Source organism: Impatiens glandulifera, chromosome 3 (genome assembly GCF_907164915.1).
Source record: "Impatiens glandulifera chromosome 3, dImpGla2.1, whole genome shotgun sequence".
In the NCBI taxonomy this organism is placed as follows: Eukaryota; Viridiplantae; Streptophyta; class Magnoliopsida; order Ericales; family Balsaminaceae; genus Impatiens; species Impatiens glandulifera.
In genome coordinates this window covers 8,545,542-8,568,672 of record NC_061864.1, presented here as the reverse complement: position 1 = coordinate 8,568,672, position 23,131 = coordinate 8,545,542, and the positions used below count along the sequence as shown (strand labels likewise).

The window sequence follows — 23,131 nt, the reverse complement described above, 5'->3', positions numbered from 1 at the left end:
TTTCCCTAGCTATTTGCTCTTCCCCATAAGTTTGGCAACATAATTTATCCATATGATGATTGGATATATATTAGAGATCATTTTATTAAAGAGATTATTTGTTTATAAATGTTTGTGGGATATAATTATGATTATCGAGAGTTAATAAATTTGATATTGAGTTTTGTTTGTAACTATTTTCTCTCAACTCGTGATATTTGTTTCTTTTTTTATTGTATATAAGTGAACTAGCTAGTAGGTTCAAAGTAATACTTATTATTTATTTACTTTTAATTTATCGTTTAAATTTAAAAAATTAACATTATTTTGATGATTACATTATCAATTAAACTTAATTATGAGCATAAAACATAAATCATACCAAAATTAAACTCACTACAACTTAAATATATTATTTTTACTGTTTGATTTCAAGAATGTTTTCAATAATGTCAGAATCTAGGTAAATAATTTAACCAAATTGTATTTACAAATTTTATAATTTGTGATTTGTAATTTTTTTTGTATTGATATATAGTTTTTTTTAATTTCAAGCGGAACTATGATCATGAAAGTTATGTTGGCTCTCTAAAATAAATAAATAAAAGTTATATGAAGATAACTAAAGATAAGTTAAACTATATATTTATTATAATATATTATGAAAATAATTTGATAAGATGTAAAATTGAAATATTATATACAAAAAAGTAATAAATATTGCATTGAAAAGCGGAATGAGACTTTCATAGAAGCAATTGACAGTCATTAAATATGAAAGAGATTTGAAATAAAATACACCACACAAAAGCTTCAATGTTGAAAAGTATTCAAAATAAATAACTCAAATACAACAATACCAAATTGATTCCCATTGAAAAGGCACACGGATCAAAAACTGATTCGATCATAAATTCGAACAAGACAACTCTATACTAATAATGATCTTATTTTATATTGAAATTATTTCCATATATATCATAATTTTTACTTTTATCAAAATTTCTATACAGAAGTCCAACATGTAGAGTTTGATTTCTTATGAACCATTTTTAACCGTATTAAAAATTAAAAAAATTATATTAATTTGATTAATTAAGTTTTACTAAACTTGTAAATTTTTATTAAATAGATTATAAAGTTAAGTAGTCATGTGAGGTAGTGCACATTTGAGCTTCTTATTTTCTGCATAGATAAACAGAATGATATTAAAATGAGTGATTACTTAAAATTATTCTTATAATTTATAAATTAGAAAAATTGAGAGTTTACCTCAAATCATACAAGTTTACCTTAAACAAAATATTAGACATATATTGTTATTATTTATATATATAATTAATCTAAAAAATAAGTTATATAATTATTTGTACGAGTTCATCTATTTGAATAAAATGATTTTTTTCTTTTGTATTTATAAATATAAATTAACTTTATTTTTGTAAACTTGTAAAATTTTAAAATGATATATATAAAATCTTATAAATTTAACTAAATACTTTTTTTTTTTAATAAACCAGACTAGTTAATCTTGTTTAAAATCTTATAATTTCAAAAGTGAATTAGAGTTTTTAAGCATCAAGTGATTAATTTAAGGGTAGACGCTTGGGCCTGTTCTGTCCATCGGCCCAATATGATTATTTTCTCCTCCTTCAACCACTCTCATTTTTACACTTATTAAATTATAAAAACAAAATAAACAATCAAATACACTTTATATTTACATATATATATATATATATATATATATATATATATATATATATATATATATATATATATATAAATTTTTGTAACGGTTGACGTATTTATGATTTTTTTAATAAAAGTTAACAATTAATTAAATATATATATATATATATATATTTTAAATAAGTTTGTGATTTTTTAATAAAGTTAACATTTAAATATATATATATTTTTGTCAACATTATTAATTTTTTTAATATAACATTAATTTATTTAAATCGTCTTTAAATAAAATATTATAAAAATAATATGATTTCAATAAATAAAAAATATATACATCACCCAAATTTACATTCTTAAAGTCTTTTTTTTAAGTACGGATGACAATGTTACGGAGTAGAGAATGTATTTACTATACATGTCCCATTTTTATTTTTGGGTCATATCTGTCCTGTTCGGTTTTGAGAAATTCCCGCGAAATACCGTTTATAAAATTAAAATTTATACAATAAAATTATATAAACAAAATTTTTAATATAATATATTGAAAATTTATATTATTATAAATAAATAAATTTATCACGCTTATAAAATATAATGAATAAATAAATATATTAATGATTTTTGTGAGATAATCAAGATGAGATCGGAGCGGAACGGAGAACACAAATACTATCCCCGCCCCATATAATTTGTTTATCCGTAAGTTTCCATTACTCGAGTTTGTTACCGCTGAACGGTTTTAAATTGTTATCCTTATTTTTAACCTACTAATTTTCTAAATAACCCACAATTAAACCGTTCCTTAAAATAAAATAATTTTTTTTAAAATAAACTTATATTAGTTGACATTTGAATAAGATAGCTCCTCACATAACCATCCAAATGATTGCACTTTGATGAATTAGGCTTTAAATAATTGGTTCCAAATCCAATGATTCAATCTTGTTGTCTATACGACAGAGAAGGGAACAAGTTTTTCTACAAATTGATACCAATGTCAATTTTATAATCACATTTACCATTTGAATTATGAACCCCCAATAATTTATTCTAAATTCATTGATTTGATCTTTTTGACTATCATAGAGAAGGGATCAAATTATGGTATAAAGTTTGTGTCTTGTGTCCTCGTCTCAAACTTAGATGGTTGCGTTCAAGTTTCCACGTCTATAGAAAGAAATACTCTTTTCCCGGGTTGATGGATCTGGTGTTTGGAATTCAGTCTTGTTCGATTCCGATGTCACGTGTTCCATCGCCACAACAATATCGCTAATAAGCGGTCTGAAACTCGCGTCCTCGTTCAGACACATTCCTGCCACTGCACAAACCTGAAATAGACTACGTTTGTGAAACCGCCCTTCCATCATTGGATCCACCAATTGCACCAACTTTTTCCGATCCCTTAACAATGGACGCGCCTGATCAAAATAACATTAAAACAACAGTCTATTTACTTAGATTAGTTCATTTTTCAGAAGAAAACAAAAAGACAATTAGATTAGATTATTACCCATGAAACAAGGTTCTGCTCTCCTGGTCTTCTATTGTTATCAATTGCCTTTCTACCAGTTATAAGCTCCAGCAGAACCACTCCAAAACTATATATATCTGATCTTATAGTTAATTTCCCTGTCATTGCGTATTCAGGTGCACAATATCCGTAAGTTCCCATTACTCGGGTTGAAACATGTGTTTTATCTCCCACGGGTCCTACTTTGGCAAGTCCAAAATCCGAGAGCTTTGGGTTGAATTCTTTATCTAATAATATGTTGGCTGGTTTAAGATCACGATATATAACTGGCGGATTGGCTTTGCAATGGAGATGCTGAAGCCCTCTAGCTGCACCCATTGCAATCTTCATCCTTGTATACCAATTTAAAGCCTGATTGTTTCCTGCAGGTTCAATGTCTTCAAAGGAAACAAAAACACAAATCAATCAAACCAATTAAGGAGTTCTTATAAATCTCTTCCTCCAAACACAACTCGTGAAATTTTGTATTGTTCACCTGAAAGATGATCATCCAAACAACCATTAGGCATGTACTCATAAACCAATAGTCTTTGATTACCATCAGCACAATAACCAATCAAGTTAACAAGGTTTGGATGATGGAGAAGACTCAACATTAGAATTTCCACCATGAATTCTTGATTTCCTTGCAACCCATTTGGATTAAGCTGTTTAACTGCAATTATCTGTTAAAAATGAATAAGAAACATAGCATGTTTGCATATTTGAATATAGGAATGAAAACTAAGAAAAACTTGCCTGATCATAATCTATTAGGCCTTTATAAACCCTACCAAATCCACCTTCCCCAATAAAGTTGGCTTCCTTGAAGTTCTGTGTTGCCAAAGAGAGCTCACGAAATGTGAAACTTCTAGCTACATTTGGCCTCCTTTGTTGGATGATTTCTCCATCTTGATTTTCCATTACATCTCCCATACCACCACCTGATCCGCTCCAATTTCCTGAGACTGACGAATTTTCAAATTCAACAAAACATTCTAGCTCTAAATCAATACAAATCTAGATAAACCAACCTGAGGACTTGTAAGAAACAGATTGATTTGTAACTCCGTCTTCTTCCTCTTCTTCGTCAGAATCTATCACGTCTTTTCGTCGAACAGTCAGACAGGAAAGACACATCATCTAATATAGAGATTTTCAATCGGATAGATCGATCTAATGATATGATTCGATGAATGCAATATCTGAAAAGAAACAAACAAAGAGGGATAGAGAGAAACGGGGAAAGATGGCGATGATGCTAGGTGTTCTTCCCCGCCTGGAACTAGGGTTAAACAGAGATTTTTATATATATATGAAGCCAAATCGAAAACCAGAGTCTTGCAATTGATCGATATCCGCTCATGAACCAGGAGTAGCAATTTACGTGACAGAATGGATCAAACATTTCCCTCCTAAATTTAGCATACTTATTCTTTTCCTTTTTTTTTTTATTTTACTTTAATAATTTTATATTAAAATAAATAAATATATATTATTTATTAATTTAAAAGTTAAACGTGTTTCTTACAGTTTATTAAATATATTATTTATTTATTAAAAGTCAAATATTTTTTACTTTATTTTAAAAAGTTTTTTACTTAAATATTAATATATTTAATATGATTTTTTTGTCATTTTATATTAATGTACTAATCTATATATATATATAATGATGCTTAATTTTTAAAGTGTCCGGATTGCCAGGTCGAGAGCTGTGGTTAATTTGGATACTTGGGTCGGATTGTGGGTTTACCCTTTTTTAAATTTTAAACGGTTAAAAATAAAATAAAAAATGCTAGAGGTATGTTTCGAACTTACAACCTAACAAAACAAGTACAACTCTTTAACCAACTAAGGTACAAAGACTTTATATATAAAATTCAAACACCAAATTTGATAAATGCGGGACGTTTTAATATTAATATAAGTTCAACTTTTTAACTAACTAATATATATTAATGTTGAGTAAATGGATACTTGGGTCGGATTATGTGTTGACTCACCCATAAATTTAAAACGGTTAAAAATAAAATTAAAAATGTTATCCGTAATTTTTTTCACGGTTTTTTATATTATTACGCGTGCAAATGCACGGGCTAAATGCTAGTATAATTAATTATACATATTTTCACGCGTTATGTGTGGTTTGTGATATTTTAAAAGAATTGACAAATATTTATTATTTTAATTTATATTTTTTATATATAATATTATTATTAAATAAAAATAATACTTCATGTCATTTGACATTGTATAATAAAAAATATTATCCACATTCTTTTTCTTCCACTTTCTTTGTTTTCATTAAATTAAAATATTTATTATTTTAATTTATATAAAATATTGTAATGTTATATTATTAAATAAATATAATAATTAATGTTATTATTTAAAAAGTAGTTATACTATTAAAACAGAGTCTAATAGAAAATATAATAATTAAAAGTTGAATTAAAATAAATTAAAAAATTTAAAGTTAAAATCTAAAACAGAAAAGTTTATTTAATCTAAAAAGTTAAATATAAATTTAAATGAGGGGATAAGATTAAAATAAATATCAATTATTTCTTTTATATTTATATATTCTGCTTAATTTATGTACCGTTTTCAAATTATTTATTTTCTAATATCAATAGATTGAGTTAAACGAGGGAATTATATTTTATTTTATATATGCTAACATATATAAAAAAAATCGTTGTTTTTAAAAAAATAATAGGAGAAATTTATAAATAAATAAAACTTATTATAGTTCGAAATTTATTATATATTGGCTTGTTTGTTTGGGAAAAAATGGTCAAATATGAAAAACTTGTCATTTTATGCAATATGTATACAAGTTCTTGAAGGGCTCATTTATCATTAGTTATTTTTTTTATGTGAAAAATAAAAAATATCCTTCATTTTCTCTTTCTATACTGAAAATTAAATTAATTTTATATAATTAATAAATGATAATTTTAGTATTTAAATAAATAAAAAGTGATTAGATATGGTTGAAATAATATATAAAATGATGGTTAAATTTTAAAATAAAAATAAAAAACCACTACATCAAACCAGGCCTAAGTATTTTTGCTATATAGTGTCTATTTTATTTGATTCATAAATTTAGGATTTTCACAAATTATTTATGTGCATTATGTAACGCATTTCATTTTGTGAATATATATATATATATATATATATATATATATATATATATATATATATATATATATATATATATATATATATATATATATATATATATATATATATATATATTTATATATATTTACCATTTTAACTTATGCAGTAATATTAGCTTAAGATAACAAACTAATATTTGAATATTACTAATTAATATCTATAAATTATGAAAAATTTAAATGATTTTTCATAAAATTTTAAACTTGATATATACTCATAATATCTATATAAATTATTTTTCAAATTTATTAAGGTGTTTATTGAAGTTTTCATTTACACGACTAATTGATTATTGGAAAGTGCATTTTGATAGACATTTTCATTTAAAACAAAATAAAATATATTTTTTCTATTATAACTTTATTATAAATAAATAAGAAAAATAAGAATTGACTAAGTAATGGATTCTAGCAATTCCATAAAACAAGAATTATATATATTTTGAATAAAAATATGTTATAAATAGAATTTTATATAAAGATTCAAAATTTTAATCTTATTAAAAAACATTATTAATCATATTTAAAAAACCAAAATATGATTATAATATATACTATATTTTTTTAATAGTATGAAATTACTCTAATAATTAAGAAAATAATTTCTTATATTTGATTTTTTTTATCAATAAAATTCATGAAAATAGACGATAATCTAACCATATAATTCTATTTTCTCAGTGTAGAGAACCAAAATAATTAGATTTTTTATGTTTTAAAAATTAAAGAGAATTTTTTAACTAAATAGAATTATATCTTACAGAACTCTCCCGAGCCATGAGCATGTCTGTTTCTTCTATTCTTTTCCTAAGCGCAACTAGGCTATCCTGGACTTGACCAAGTATAGCTCTTAATAATTTATCTTCTGGAGTGAAGATGTTATTGACTGTGAACCAATATTATGTTATTTACACAAAGAAAAACAAGGGGTACCCTGAAAAATAAAGAATTGTACCGATGAAACCTTAGTGATCCCATTTTTTTCATCGGGTCTGGGTAGAGTCCAAAGATTTCTGAAGGAACTGGAGTTACATCAGTCCAAGATATGTTTTCGGCCTTACTTTATCGAACAACCTAAAATTCAGTTATTTCAACGAAATGCGACCTTGGATTGCTGTTGCATATTCACTCCTGGATTATTTATAGTATGGAATGAATCAATCATCCACTTTGGTATAGAAAAACTTCAATTGTTTTAATTTGTTTAAAAGGAGAAAAATGATTAATGTCGGATCCCAAAAAACAAATAATTGATTTACCCATTTAAAGCAATTTATGAAGGATTCTCTTTAACCAAGTCAGAAAATTGAGAAATAGAATCATCTGATTCAATTCGTTCTCAATACTCAATAGTCATCAGAATTTTTTAGCATTGAATCGGGGTATTCAGAAAGAACAGGTTGTTCCAGCTCGATACCGTGAATTCCAAAGTAGTTGCTTAATCAAGAATTAAGTTAAGGGAATTTATCATTTGAGCGGAAGTAGACTCGAACCATTTTTTTAATACTATTCAAAAAAATAATATTCTATATAGGTCGAAACATCTCTCGATTGAGTCTCAACTATAGGTCATATTTATGAGAATTTATTTTTAAAATTATAAAATATGATCAAAGAAATTAGAGAGGGAGTAAGAGATGTAAAGTTACACCTCAAAATAATTATTGGAGGTCTGTATATGATGTGCATTCTCTTTCTAAGGAAGCTTAATTTTTGGTGAGTAAGCAGGTTGTGCAGTTCAATTGGTGGACGGATAACATCACGTGAGTTTTGGAGTAAATTACGTAGAGAGGGACGAAGATTCAAAGGTTTGCACCAACCATCGGTCTTTAGTTAACTTTCTTACCACTCCTGAGGGCGCTTCATTCGACAAGTCCAAGGAGACTATACGTTGTACTGTAAATATTATTGATGATAGAGGATGACTCTATAAAGGGGTCGATTCTCATATAGACTTCATTTTTACAACCTAATGAGGGAGAGGTCTTCGGTTGACACACAACTTAAGTAGTAAACTCAGCCAAAAGTGGTGCAATTAGAACCTTGTGCGTTAAAAGCTCAAAGTTTTGTAGCAGTGATACATGAGAGGCAAACTATTTGGGTAGACTCAACGAAAACGGTTCATGTCAAACCTAAATTGTTTGAATTTTAAACATTGGAGGTGTGTCTCAAAGTTGTAGCTATCTCAAAAAAAAAAAAAACGGGAAAATAAAAGTGTTTGAGGTAGACTTGACCCAATTAAAGTTATCACGACGGACTCTTCCGTTGGCCGGGAATTAAGGGCGTATCAGACCCAGACCTATGGATTCAATTCTCAAAAAGATATGTTATTTTATGATTAAAATAACATTATCGTGTCAATCGGTAAATGTATTAGACCGTTAATCGAAGAGAAATCTAACGACTCGTTAATGGTTGGTTAATTAATATTGAGTTTCCATAAGTTGTTGGACCCACACACATCATAACACCCCACATAGATATGGAGAGTACATGGATTCTCTTGTTTGGAATGCCAACAAATATGTGGAATCATGATCTTTTTAGTCGGCTCAGTAATGATCTTGATAGATTTATTGAGCTCGATGAGAACACCAAATTATTGGAAAAGACCGATTGTGTTAGAATGATGGTGCATCACTCCGATTCACATATTCAATATCCATAATCAATTTGTGTTGTTAACGAAACAAAATATATAAAGTGATAATATGACATTAATATTCTATTGTCGTGTCTCCTTAATCTCCTTAATCGGGAACAAACACATCGCATCCATATGTGTTGAAGTCATCGATTTTGTTTAGTCAAATGAGAGAGTCAATGATAACCTCATTTTACGTTAATCATATTCGTATGACTAGCCTTACAAAAGTTAAAAGGCTAGTCGTCGATATGACAAATTCAGAGAGATTTAATACGAACAAAGGGACTATTGATTATGTAGAAAATGAATGTTGGTCACCAATGAAAACATAATCCAAGCCACTCTATTGTAATCCTTTATCCCGAAATAGTAAAAAAATAAATTGTCTGTTTTCATTCACAATATGTCTGATGATAAATCGATGGATTTTGAGTTAGATTATGATGTCAATGAGAATATATTTTAATATAATTTTTTGATAGATAATATGATGTTGATTGAAATAACTTCACTCGAGAGAGGTCATTGAATTAAAGACGAAAGTTGTATGATGTGCGTGAGATCCCACTTCCGTATACTTCCTAATAAAGCCCTTCTTCATCGAACAACTATCAACATTGTCAGTTGAAGAAACCAAATAATTTACTGCATGGTTATATGCAAGAAGGAAAATGTGTTTTGAAGCCGAGAAAATATTATTCCGATTATATTTTATCAATAATTGAAAAAGATTATTATTAAAACGTTTATGAAATCAATGATGGTATGAAGATAAACGTTAGTAAGTGATTATTGAGAAATATTGGTTGTGACATATTGTTTGAGTGAGACTAAAATTTAAAAGATGAATCAATTAATTTTAGAGATATATGTAATTGATGGTTGTGTAGTTAAGAGCCTCCTTATTCTATATGGCGTCTCATGAGATTTTTGTGACATTATGAAAAATAGTTGCATTATAAGTATATTAAGTATTTTGTGCATTATGATTGAGATTCACTAGGTGATGATTAAGTCTTTGAGTAATTATTTCAAAGTTTGGATTGATGAGGCTAATATGATATTAATACATATTTGAATTATCATTTCGATTATTTTTTTAAAATTATTTAATTAGTGAGAAATCACCAAACTGTCAATGATCGTAATCGTTCGATACGTATCATCCATAATACTATTATTTTAATGATTTTAATATTCGTTCTGAAAAGTCGGTGGAGTAGGTTAATGAGTTATTAGTTATTTTAAAAATCTATTAACTCGATAATATGTTGGTAACGTGTTTTTAATTTTTTTCATGTCTTTATCTATTTGATATTTATTTAGTAATAGTTTTATATAAAATATATAATAAAGATAAAAGTGATTTGTAAGTGATAAAAGATAATGTTTTCTCCCACCCATAACATTTCAAATGGAAGTGAAGGTTGAAATGTAATTCTAATTTTTTACATTAATATATATATATATATATATATTAATTTTAAAATAAAATATTTATTTAAAAATATTTTATTTGAAATTATGTTTGATTTTTATAGTTATAAATAATATATATATTAAAGCTATTAATTTTATTAAAAACTTGTAAATAAATGTATAAATTTATAATATTTTATTATTTTAAATAAAATCATTAAATAAAAATATGAAATATATATATTCTAAACAAGCAACCTTTTATATTATTTTTAATTAAATAAATACAATATATTTTGACATAACCTAAACTGAGTCATAGATAAATATAATATTTTTTTCAAATATTATAAACAAAAATTCTATTGTATATAATTAAAATTCATAAATTCAAGATTTTTCACCTTATATAATAAATAATTTAAGGTAAAACATTAATATTAATATCCAAAAATTGTGAAAATTTCAAAATATGATTATAATAAAATTTTAAATTAACATTCTAATTCCCGCCTAAATCAGCCGCTGCCCTTCCCCTTTTTTCGTCCCCCATATTCTCCACAAATACCTCCTCTCATCTCTCTCTCTCTCTCGTAGTCTTTTCTCCTATTTGATCCTCGTCCGCCTTTTCAAATCTCCAAACCCTAACTGCACTTTGAGGTTTTCTATCGCTCTCTCCCTCTCTCTATCATTCTTCTTCCATTCTTTCTGGTTCGTTTACTGTTTCAATGGATTCTCTATCTCGCTCTCCCTCTCTCGATCCTTCTTCTTCCATTTGTTTTGTTTGCTTATCGTTTCAATCGATTTTCTATCATATGTTGATGTTTTCATACAATTGCTACAGGTTTCGTCATGAAAGCAGGCAAATCGAAAGCGGAGTCCAAGAGGAACGACTCCAAGTGAGTAATATCTATCTATCTATTTGTTTGTTTGTTCCGTAGAATAACCGTTCGATTGCGTCTCTTAATGATTGAGTTGACATTTGATCACGATAGACTTGCTGTTAAGAAAGGAGGCAAAGGATCGAAAGCAGGCAAGGTGAAGGATCCTAACAAGCCTAAGAGACCTCCAAGTGCTTTCTTCGTTTTTATGTACGACAACTCCCTATTTTTTGTTCTGTTTCTGTCATTGATTCTTCTTATTGTTTCTGAATTCATTTGCATAATTCTGCTTGTTGAAGGGAGGAATTCAGGCCGATTTTCAAGCAACAGCATCCGGAAAACAAAGCTGTATCAGTTGTAAGCAACTAGACTCCTTATACATTATATGATTCTGTATTTATGTTCAACATGGATCTTATTGTACTGGTTATAGGTTGGTAAGGCTGGTGGAGAGAAATGGAAGTCCATGTCTGAATCTGTAAGTTGAAACTACTTGATCAGTAAATGTTTGTTTCTGTTTGTGCTTCAAATGCATTGTTGCATGGATTCTTACAATATTCAATTAATGTAGGAGAAAGTGTCATTTGTGGAAATAGCAGTGAAGCGAAAAGCTGAATATGAGAAGAAGATGGAGGCATATAACAGAAAATTGGTATAATAATGTCTTATTACTTTGCTCTCACTTTTGATCAATTGAGATATATGATTGTGACAATTGAAATCATCAGGCTGGAGGTAAAGCTGAAGAAGAATCTGACAAGTCTAGGTCTGAGGTCAATGATGAAGATGATGCTGAAAGCGGTGATGTATGTTATTTTATAATCCTAATTACTTTGCTGCTTCAATGTGTTTCAATCTCTTAGATATCAATTTGCTTGTTTTCTGCAGGAGGGAGATGATTAGACTAGCCTGGATCTTTAGCAGTCTAGAAGATAAAATACTGACCATATTATATCATTCAATGTTCTTGTTACTTTTCTATTGTAACTTGTCAATCCGGATGCTTTGTTTGCCATTGGATTAAGAACTCATATCTTTTAGAATATACAACTGTCTGATTTCTACAGTCATCAGTTTTTCTTCATACATTATATATGTTTGTGATGGTTGGTGATCTGTTCTTCTTGAATCATCTCTTGTTTCTTGCTTGTTATGGAAGAAGAACAGGTTTCTTTCACAGGAAATATGATAATTCTTCCCACTACTGCGATCAAATGCTGTTATGGGTAAATCAAGATTATAGTATGAAATGTATTTATTAACATTAATATTGCTGTTATTGTTTAATCAAAAAGTGATTCTATTTCTAGTCTATTTTATTCTAATTCCTCCACAAATGTCATGTTTCCTTTAATAAATCCCTCAGATTATATGCTATATGCTGTCTATGATACTATTTGCGTAAAATTCAAGATGCCCATGTAGATAAACTAATACACCAGCTAGGAAAGCAGATTGACACCCTAAATTACATATTCGATGCTTGCTGAGAACTTGAGCTTCACGAATTCTCCTGTGCTACTGATTTGATTTGATCACTCACTGTATTCGAATCATGGCTTTTTTATTTATTTATATATATATATATTAATACTGTCAGCAGCTCCCTCCCCAAACATTTGGGAGGGACGAGCGCGATCAGTTTTGCGATCATGATTCCTGCCGCCGCCGGCATTAGATCATCCATACTTGTTCTGTTTCTCTCTACTCAAATTGGGTTCAGTTCAAACATGAAGGTGGTTGTTGCTTCGAGGCCGGCTTTGGTGAACATTGGCGCCATTTTCTCATTTAACTCCACCATTGGTGCAGTTGCCAAGATAGCTATCGAGGAGGCTGTCAAGGATGTTAATTCAGATTCGAGTCTTCTTCAAGGAACCAAACTTGTTCTTCATATGCAAAATTCCAACTGCAACGGATTTCAAGGCTTGCTTGGAGGTAGTAGTAGTAATATTCTCTTGGTTTGTTTCATTTAAACTTTTAGTTGAGTTGAGTTGAGTTGAAATTTGCTTCTGTGACTGACTGATTGCAGCTCTGCAGTTCATGAAGACTCAAGTTGTTGGTATTATAGGTCCACAGTCATCTGTCGTTGCGCATACGATTTCTCATATCGCCAATGAACTGCGAATACCACTCTTGTCATTTGCAGCTACGGATCCTACTCTCTCCTCTCTCCAGTTCCCTTATTTCCTCAGGACAACACAATCTGATTCGTACCAGATGGCTGCTATTGCTGAAATAGTTGATTATTATGGCTGGAAACAAGTCGTCGTCATCTTCATCGACGACGATTATGGAAGGAACGGTGTCTCTCATCTAGAGGATGAAATGGCCGCCAAGCGCTGTAGAATCTCGTACAAGGTTGGCATTTCCCCGGGATCAGAATTCAATCGGAGTAGGATTATGGATATTCTGGTTAAGGTAGGCTTATTGGATACTCGGATCATCATTATTCATGTTCATCCCAGTGTGGGTTTCATGATATTTTCCGTCGCCCAATATCTTCAAATGACGAATGAAGGATTTGTCTGGATATCCACCGATTGGTTATCTTCTGTTTTGGATACATCTTCTCCTCTTCCATCGGAGATAATGGAGGCTATTCAGGGAGTTATTGTTTTGCGTCATCATACTCCCGATTCAGATAAAAAGAGGGCTTTCTTGTCTAGATGGGATAAGCTGACTAGCGGTTCTTCTATAGGCTTAAATTCTTACGGCCTATATGCATACGATACTGTATGGATGCTTGCTCATGCTATCAACTTGTTCCTCAACAATGGCGGCATAATTTCATTTTCCAGCAATCCAAACTTTCATACGTTTGGAGAAGAAGACTTGAAGGTTTTCGATGGAGGAGCTCTCCTGCTCGAGAAAATACTGCAGACCAATTTTACTGGTTTGACAGGTTCAATCAAATTTAGTCCTGATAGATCTCTGATTCATCCTGCTTTCGATGTTATCAATGTGATTGGAAATGGTTATAGAAGGGTAGGCTATTGGTCAAATCATTCAGGATTATCTACAGTTCCTCCTGAAACTATCAATTCCAGGCGAACAAACTCCACCAATAAATTGTTTAGCGTTATATGGCCTGGAGAGACGACTATGAAGCCACGTGGATGGGTTTTCCCGAACCATGGGAAATTATTGAGAGTTGGGATACCGAATAGAGTGAGTTTTCGTGAGTTTTTGTCAAAGGTGGAAGGCACTAATAATTTCCAAGGCTTCTGTATAGACGTATTTCAGGCTGCTATAAACCTCTTGCCTTATGCAGTTCCTTATCAGTTCATTCCATATGGAGATGGAAAGAAGAACCCCAGTTACAGAGAACTTGTGCGTTTGATGGCAAACGGTGTAAGTTTGAATTATAGAGCATTTTCTATTTCAATTGTGATGGATGGATGATTCACTCACATTCTTTTGATTTTTTTGTTTTGTTTTGATTTTTTTGTTTTGTTTTGATTCACAGTATTTTGATGCTGCTGTTGGTGACATAGCTATTGTCACGAATAGGACGAAGATAGTGGATTTCACGCTGCCTTATGCCTCGTCGGGACTTGTTGTTGTGACCTCGTTCAAGAAATCGAATACGGGTCCATGGGCTTTTCTTCAGCCGTTTTCTCCAAAATTGTGGGGTGTCACGGCTGCTTTCTTCATTTTTATTGGCATTGTAATTTGGATATTGGAACACAGGTTAAACGACGAATTTAGAGGAACCCCAAAACAACAGATTATAACCATCTTATGGTAAGTTTCCTTTTTTAAATTCTTTTATTTTAGTTCTCAAGCTCATAACAACTCGACTGAAATTTGGGTTCATTGTGGTGGAGAAACTTTGCTAGGCTTATCTAGAAAAAACTGTAATCTTCATCTTGGATTATAATGCTTTCCTCACTTATATTTGATGTGTTGTTTGATTTCAGGTTTAGTCTTTCAACTCTATTCTTTTCTCATAGTGAGTAATTTCTCAACATTTCTTACTATACATACTTTTAAATGGATATATTTTCAAGCTCCAATGTATCTTGGTTCTGTCTGTGCAGGAGAGAACACTGTGAGCACTGTGGGTCGAGCAGTTCTATTAATTTGGCTATTTGTGGTACTGATAATAAACTCAAGCTATATCGCGAGTTTAACAACAATCCTCACAGTCCAGCTACTGCATTCTCCGATAGGGGGTATCGATGACTTGAAAAAGAGCGACGCTCCTATTGGTTACCAAGTGGGGTCGTTTGTTGAACATTACTTGATGGAGGAGATTGGTATAGCGAAATCTAGGCTAGTTGAACTTGGAAGTCCAGAGGAATATGTCAAAGCTCTTCAACTAGGTCCGGAAAAAGGTGGTGTTCTGGCTATTGTTGATGAACTCCCTTATATTGAGCTTTTCTTATCTGGACAGTGCAAGTTCCGGATTGTTGGTCAAGAATTCACAAAAAGTGGTTGGGGCTTTGTAAGTGATTGTTTTTTTGTCATCCTCCAATAACAAAACAACATTCTGTTTCTAAATATAATTTTTGAATATGTATGTGAATATATATAGGCATTCCCTCGAGACTCGCCATTAGCAGTTGACATCTCAACTGCAATTCTGACGTTATCGGAAAACGGGGATCTGCAGCGAATTCATGAGAAATGGTTGCCTGGAAGCGGGTGTGGCTCGGAGGAAAATGTTGACATTGAGTCTGACCGTCTTAACCTGTATAGTTTTGTTGGTCTCTTTCTCTTATGTGGGTCTGCTTGTCTATTATCTATCATAGTCTATTTTGTGAAACTTATCTACCGGTTTGGAGGGTCTATTCGAGCTTCGAGTAGCTCGCTTTCAGGGCGTTTCAGAATGTTACTGTCGTTGATTGATCAGAAGGAAGATAATTCAGTTGAAGGGAAGAAGAAACAAGAGATGGATGGTGAGAATACATAAAAGAATAAAACAAAGAGAGAAACATGAAGAAGAGGGGGTTCAATAGATAGTGAAAAGGCTATACTTAATGTAACTGCTCTTGTTGTGTAAATTTGGTTAAAACTGGAAGTGAAATAATATAATTGATTTTTGTTGTTTTATTTGGTCATAAGAGTAGCTTGCTTATGTTTGTTGCTGAAAATCCTCTTCCATTTGGTTGTTGTGCTAATGTTACATATAGTAGAAAGAAAGCAACAAACTTACCCAACCAATAGAAAGAAAAAAAAGAATCCTTTAGCCCTCTCACTCACTCACTCTCAAGATCTTGTTGTAGGCGGCTTAAAGTTCTTCGTTAGTTAGGACTTCAACTTCATCTGGGGAATCCTCAGTTCGGAGCCGAACTGAAAGGTCATCTATGGATGTGTTCAGTTGTTGGATTTTATCAGCAAGTACTTGACGCTTTTTCTGCAAAGATTGTATCACACAAATCATAGGTTAATTAGGCCATTTTGTTACCAACTTTTCGTCTATCATCATCATGTGAAAAATCTATATTACACAAAAGTAGATCACCATCTAAAAGAAGTATATCATGATCATGATCATTGAGAAAAAAACCCTATTACTAAGATGATGAGATTCGACAACAACATCTTAAAGTATCCGGTAATACAAAAACAGTAAAAGCGTAGAAGTTGTTAAAAGGGAGGAAATGTGACCTCCAAGGCCTTTTCCTCATCATAGATGAAGTTGGGCAATTTCCTCATTATCTCCTTCTTGTCTGTTCCAGCAAGAGTCTTACTGATCTGCAACAAGAACAACCTCATCAACTCAACAATCAACTAATTGTTGTAGAAATCTGAAATAAACAAAAAAAATAAAAAATTGAATGATTCATAGATAGAAAGCAAGTATTAAGTAGAACCTGTGGGGCATATACAAAACCGAGTGTACCAGCAACAATTCCTCCCAATATAAAGCCATTAAGAAACGAACTGGAATTGTTTTCTCTTTCACTACATTCATCATCATCATCATCAAAAACAAAACAGTATAATATAGATAGAGCAAAAGCTTTAGAAATATATATATATATATATATATATATATATATATATATATATATATATATATATATACCTGTAGAAAGCCTGAACAGTGAATCCCTTCTTCTTCAAAGTGGAGATTTGCAGTTTCTTAAGTGGAGAAGAAGAGCCTACTACCACCAAACAAAAGAAGTGAAGTGAAGGAAGAAGAAATCAGTTGTTGAAATGAATCTGGAAACATTCTCCTCGATCGATCGCAGTAAAACAAAGCAGTATTCTTTCTTATTCAACATAAACAAATAATGAAAATGCAAGAAAGAAAGAAAGAAAAGAAGAAAGATCACCTGAACGGGAAAGAACAGCCGCCGGATTGTTGGGTAAAAGCAGTGCATTTGATAGAGAAGACATGTCTACTGAACAATCTGCAAGCAAATAGATCGATCTTGGTGTTCCACGAGAATACTACGTGAGTGATTCAATGAGAGAGAGAGAGAGAGAGGCCAACTTCGATGAAATCGATGTTCACAAACTCAATTTTATTAATATTTTATTTTTTACACATTGTTTCATTATATATTATTATTTCATTTATTCCAACACATTATAGTTAATTTGTCCACTAAAATTAGTCTTGGCTAAATTTGCTCTTAATCTTATAAATGTGACTCAATTGTCTCACTTTTATTATTTTTCGACTAAAAATAATTATTTATAACTATTTTTTATTCAATAAAATTCAAAATGGATAATTAGATACAGCCATAAAATATGTCAAAAATAAATCAAATTTAATTTAGAATAAAAACTCTAAATAAGGCTTCCGAATAACTTTTGAATAGAATATTACATAACTCATTTTTATATGTTTTTTCATACCTGCATCAATGACAATCCCACTATGTAAGACATTAAAATTGAAGAAAGAGATTTTTATTTGCATCTTTTACTATGCCAAAGCTTCGCCAAACAATTATTTCTAAAAAATAAATTACATTTTATAATCATACACCCTAAATGAAACAATCAACCCTAACATAATATCATTTTCAACCTAAATATTCACTCTTAAACTTAAAATGCACTAAGTTTCAAATGAAACAATAATTTATTTTCAACCTAAATTCAATTTTAAAATTAAAATAATATTTTCAAAATATTCTTTTTGACACAAACTTTTTAATTTTTTTTAATACTATATATGTATTTATAAACCTTACAAATTAAACCCTAATATTCATTCAAACTCACTCCATTAAAAGAAAGTTATGATAAATTAATTATTAATAAATAATTTAAACAAAAAAGTAAACATATATATATATATATAATTAAAAATATAAAAAATTATATAAAAAAAACTAAATATATAAAATTAACATAATTTAAACTACATATTTACATTTTGTGGATACAAAAAAAATGGTAAAAAACTCAAAATGAGTTTGCGGGCAGTTGTATTGGATTTTAGGTATAAGAATGCCCTTAGATTAGATTGTAAGTGGTCTAATTTAACCCAACCCAACTTAACCGAATTATGAAACATTCTAAGCTTAAATATCATAATTGAAATGGCTAGATGTAAGATCATTTTTAGGATAAACCTATTTTCATTACTTCTTAATAGAGGGGAAAGGGAAAAGTAGCAAAATAATACAAGATTGTTTGATCTCTTAGTTTGTTGCTTCTCAATTACCCGAAAAAACCTAATTCAGCTCTACGTAAGATATCTTAGTTTGTTGCTTCTCAATTACAAGTTTTCTTTCCATCCTTATTCTCAATATATTATTTTTAATGAAAATATTGTTATTTGATTTAATAAAATATGGTAGTTCTAAATACCAAAATTAGTGCCCAAAAAATCATTTGATCGATTCAATTTCCACTACAAAGAACTTAAGCTGAATTTAGAGTAATGACTACTTTTTCTATATTGCACAATTTTTTTAATATGATTGGCAATCAAAAAGCTGAAGACCAAGTCAAATAAAGAAATTTGGTGAAAACTATATGACCAATATTTAAACAAACAAAATGACACAATTAAAGACATCATTAATTAATTAATTATGCTAGGAACCAAAATGATCTTATTTTACATTACAATACAAACCAAAAAATCCATTGTGAATAGTGATCATAGGATAGGATGACTAAATCAACGTTAACTCATGTCCAAATTAGTGAAACATAGTTATGTTCGTCTCCATTATTAATATGTATTATGTCAAAATCATAATTTGAACACACTGATCCATCGTTAACCAAGCAATTTCCCACAGAAGGCCGGCCATAGTCCCCATATTAATTAACTAATACATCATCATGTCTTCATCTGCCAATATTTACAATTCTTTTTACACCAAATGACAACCTTATAAACTCCAAAAACATTATAATATTTGTGTATTTGTATTTGGTTCATCTTCCAAACCGTGTTATCTGCTCATGCATAATAAATAAATACATGATTTCCATTTTCATTATATATGTAAGTAAAAGAGAGACCAGATTAGTTAGCTATGTCTTCTAAGAAAGTAGAGAGGTCTTTAGAGGAGACGCCCACTTGGGCTGTTGCAGTGGTTTGCTTGGTTTTTGTCGCCATTTCCATTCTTATTGAGCATGGGATTCAATATCTTGAAAAAGTAACCAATTAACAACTTTTTTGTTATAATTATTGGAAATAATCATCTTTATTGTGTATAATTGTTGGTGATCACATTCACAGGTGTTCAAGAAACGACAGAACAGAGGAATGATAGAAGCTTTAGAGAAGATAAAGTCTGGTCAGCAGCATCTATATATCTTGAATATCTAGTGAATAGATTATAGGAGTTATTAATTGATTAACATTAACATGATTATGATCTCTGCATAATTCAGAGCTGATGACATTGGGATTCATATCATTGTTGTTGACTGTTGGGACGAGATTCATTCCAAACATATGCATTCCTCAGAGTGTTGGACATTTCATGCTTCCTTGTGCCAAGAACCACAACAAAAATGATTCCAAAAGGAGAAAACTGCTTTCCGTGGCTCAAGATCAAGTCTTTCGTAGAATACTAGCCGACAAAGAAGATGATGGAACAGGGGATGTGTGTGGAAAGGTAAAGAATGAATGAGTGAATGAATGTCTTTGTTTCGTTACACAATTTGTTTGAAAGCTTAGGTTTGATTCCTTTATTAGGATAAGGAGTCATTGATTTCGTACTATGGGATTCACCAGCTCCATATATTTCTCTTCATGCTTGCTATTGTCCACATTCTCTATAGCATTTCCATTCTAGCTCTATCGCAGGCAAAGGTGATGACTGACTCCATCTTCTTCTTCATAACTGCCTTTGAATTGCGTCTGATTGTGTCATGCAATGCAGGTCAAGAAATGGAAGGCTTGGGAGATCGAGACATCCTCTTTAGAATACGAGTTCACAAATGGTAAAACCAAATTAACTAACCAAACCAAAAGAAAAGAGAGGGTATATTATGTGCTGATTTTTTTGGTGGTGAATATAGATCCTTCAAGATTCAGATTTACTCATCAAACTTCATTCATCAAGCGCCATGGCCGATTCTCCACAATTCCAGGGATCAGATGGATTGTAAGTGTTAACCCATTAGTAATTACTTTTTTGAAATGGGATCAAACCCCGAAAATGCTATGTAATTTATGTTTTTGTGGGTTTTGGGAATAGGTGGCATTTTTCAGGATGTTTTTTGGTTCCGTAACCAAAGTGGACTACATGACCATTCGACATGGATTTATCAATGTGAGAGTTGATTAATTTTACAAATTCATCTCTACTTTCAACTTTCTCAATCTGTGTTGTTTTATTAACTTTTAGGCACATTTTGCTCAAAATACCAAATTTGATTTCCACAAATATGTGAAGAGATCTATGCAAGATGACTTCAAGGTGGTAGTTGGGATAAGGTGACTTAATTTTTTTATCTCTTTGTCTCCTTCCCTGATTTTGATTTATTACATATAAAAGTTGTAAGTTTTGTATTAATTACAGTATTCCACTATGGATGTTTGCCATCACATTGCTGCTTCTGAATGTATACAGTAAGTAAAAGTAATAAATTATCAATCAATTTTATCGATAAAAAAAACTTGTATCAATTTCCTTCGATGCAAAATTTGCAGATTGGTACACGCTTACATGGATTGCCCTAGTTCCACTCGTGGTAAGATGATTGGATTCATTCATTAATTTGTATTAATAATATAGAATTTGAGTACCCATAAATGTGTTTGTTTGTTTGTGTTGTTTTTCAGGTACTTGTATTGGTTGGGACAAAAATGGAGATGGTGATAATGGAAATGGCAGAGCAAATACAAGAGAAGACGACAGTTATCAGAGGAGTTCCGGTGGTGGAGCCAAGCAACAGTCTTTTTTGGTTCAACAGCCCTCACTGGATCTTGATCTTGATCCATTTCACCTCACTACAGGTATATATATATATATACTCTTTTCACCAATCCCCCCCATCTTAGATTTCTATGAATCATCGTCACTCTCTCAATTTTGTTTTCTTGCAGAATGCTTTCCAGATTGCATTGTTCTTATGGATATGGGTGGGTGTCTTTTTCTTCTTCTTCTTTTTATTAAGTTAATAATGCAGAGAGAGCTAAAATAGAAAGAAGGGTTGAAAATTGCAGTATGAATTCGGGCTGAAATCATGTCTACACAATGACATGGGGATGGCATTGGCTAGAGTGATATTGGGAGTGGCACTTCAGTTCATATGCAGCTATATCACTTTCCCTCTTTATGCTCTTGTCACTCAAGTATGTATGATTTATATATATATATATACTCTGTTTTCTGACATGATTTACTTAACCAAATATGCAATGCAATTCAATTATGCAGATGGGATCGCATTTAAAGCTAGCAATATTTGAGGAGCAAACGGCCAAGGCATTGCAGAAATGGAGAAAAACAGCTAAAGATAGAAAGAAGCAAAGGAAAACAGGAAATGGAGCAGATGTTGTTTCGTCTTCTTCTTCTATGATGATGATGAGTGGTGGGGAGATTGATAACCAGAGCAATGTTTCATCGTCTTCATCGCCGATACACTTGCTTCACAAATATGCCCACAGGTCCTCCAATGGTGCTCCCCCATCACCTGACCGCGATACCACCGACCCATCTCCTGCTCACGCACCACAATCCGATCCGCTGCCTCCTCCTCGGAGGAATTTTTACGAAAATCATCACATCGATTTTTCCTTTGAGAAGCCTTGAGAGTTACTTAAAATGCGGAATTTGAATTCTTTTAGAATCACTTTTTATAAAATGGTTTCATTTTGCAAATGTATATATTAATGGGTTGGGTTGGCTAAGTTGAATTAACTTTTTCAGAAACCTTCTCTCCCAACCAACCAATTCATATCACGGGAAATGTGACGAAATGACCTTAAAAACCGGGTTATTTGACTTGGTGGTAATTTGATAATTTAATTGCGCTCGTGGTGATTTTATTTTTTTTGGACGATTTTGCCCTTGTTGCGAAACGCTAAGTCACTTAGCGTTTCGCGAAGTGACGATATGTGAAATGTCCAGATTACCCTTACTATTTAATATAACCTCCGTACTTTTTTTTCATTTCTTTTCTTCTCCTTCTCTCTCTTCCCGCTCTTCTCCTCCTTCTCTCTAAACTCCGGCGGCGGCGGCGAACTCGTCGGAGATCTCGGCGGCGAAGTTCGTTCGAAATCCACTATGAGCTCGACGACGTGCACGAGCACTGTTCCAATAGGTACGTCTATTTGAAGTATTTGAAGCATGTTTTATTGATGTTCGGTTTCTGAGATTGATTAGGGTTTACTTCCCGTTTCGCTAAGTGCCCAACGATTCGCGAAGGA

The 23,131-nt window shown here is 31.0% G+C and overlaps 5 protein-coding genes across 6 annotated transcripts; 3 read left to right on the top strand and 2 right to left on the bottom strand.

Moving 5' to 3' along the window:
* Positions 1-2,810: 2,810 nt before the first annotated feature.
* On the bottom strand, positions 2,811-4,321 carry LOC124929643 (probable serine/threonine-protein kinase PBL21). The gene is made up of 5 exons (XM_047470043.1): positions 4,216-4,321; positions 3,941-4,149; positions 3,678-3,867; positions 3,182-3,579; positions 2,811-3,089 (listed from the first exon to the last, which is right to left on the bottom strand). Exons 1-5 carry the CDS (start codon positions 4,319-4,321, stop codon positions 2,811-2,813), a joined length of 1,182 nt encoding a protein of 393 aa, XP_047325999.1.
* A 6,670-nt stretch (positions 4,322-10,991) lies between these two features.
* Positions 10,992-12,384, top strand: LOC124932612 (HMG1/2-like protein). Of its 2 annotated transcripts, none has more exons than XM_047473269.1 (8): positions 10,992-11,101; positions 11,286-11,340; positions 11,437-11,532; positions 11,622-11,679; positions 11,756-11,800; positions 11,894-11,974; positions 12,051-12,128; positions 12,211-12,384. In XM_047473269.1, exons 2-8 carry the CDS (start codon positions 11,294-11,296, stop codon positions 12,223-12,225), a joined length of 420 nt encoding a protein of 139 aa, XP_047329225.1. In that variant the 5' UTR covers positions 10,992-11,101; positions 11,286-11,293; the 3' UTR covers positions 12,226-12,384. The 2 variants fall into 2 exon arrangements, with proteins under 2 accessions (XP_047329225.1, XP_047329226.1); XM_047473270.1 differs by having other exon boundaries at positions 11,083-11,152.
* Positions 12,385-12,786: 402 nt separating this feature from the next.
* On the top strand, positions 12,787-16,326 carry LOC124932665 (glutamate receptor 3.3-like). The gene is made up of 6 exons (XM_047473330.1): positions 12,787-13,257; positions 13,352-14,673; positions 14,789-15,066; positions 15,243-15,274; positions 15,363-15,769; positions 15,860-16,326. The coding sequence occupies exons 1-6, from the start codon at positions 12,975-12,977 to the stop codon at positions 16,235-16,237; spliced, it is 2,700 nt and encodes an 899-aa protein (XP_047329286.1). The 5' UTR covers positions 12,787-12,974; the 3' UTR covers positions 16,238-16,326.
* A 25-nt stretch (positions 16,327-16,351) lies between these two features.
* LOC124932664 lies at positions 16,352-17,786 on the bottom strand. The gene is made up of 5 exons (XM_047473329.1): positions 17,607-17,786; positions 17,357-17,432; positions 17,142-17,232; positions 16,936-17,022; positions 16,352-16,681 (listed from the first exon to the last, which is right to left on the bottom strand). The coding sequence occupies exons 1-5, from the start codon at positions 17,668-17,670 to the stop codon at positions 16,556-16,558; spliced, it is 444 nt and encodes a 147-aa protein (XP_047329285.1). The 5' UTR covers positions 17,671-17,786; the 3' UTR covers positions 16,352-16,555.
* Positions 17,787-19,781: 1,995 nt separating this feature from the next.
* Positions 19,782-21,903, top strand: LOC124929642 (MLO protein homolog 1-like). Its single transcript, XM_047470042.1, has 12 exons — positions 19,782-19,904; positions 19,988-20,045; positions 20,143-20,369; positions 20,450-20,566; positions 20,637-20,697; positions 20,776-20,861; positions 20,955-21,029; positions 21,105-21,176; positions 21,279-21,328; positions 21,410-21,450; positions 21,542-21,715; positions 21,806-21,903. The coding sequence occupies exons 1-12, from the start codon at positions 19,782-19,784 to the stop codon at positions 21,901-21,903; spliced, it is 1,182 nt and encodes a 393-aa protein (XP_047325998.1).
* Positions 21,904-23,131: the final 1,228 nt, after the last annotated feature.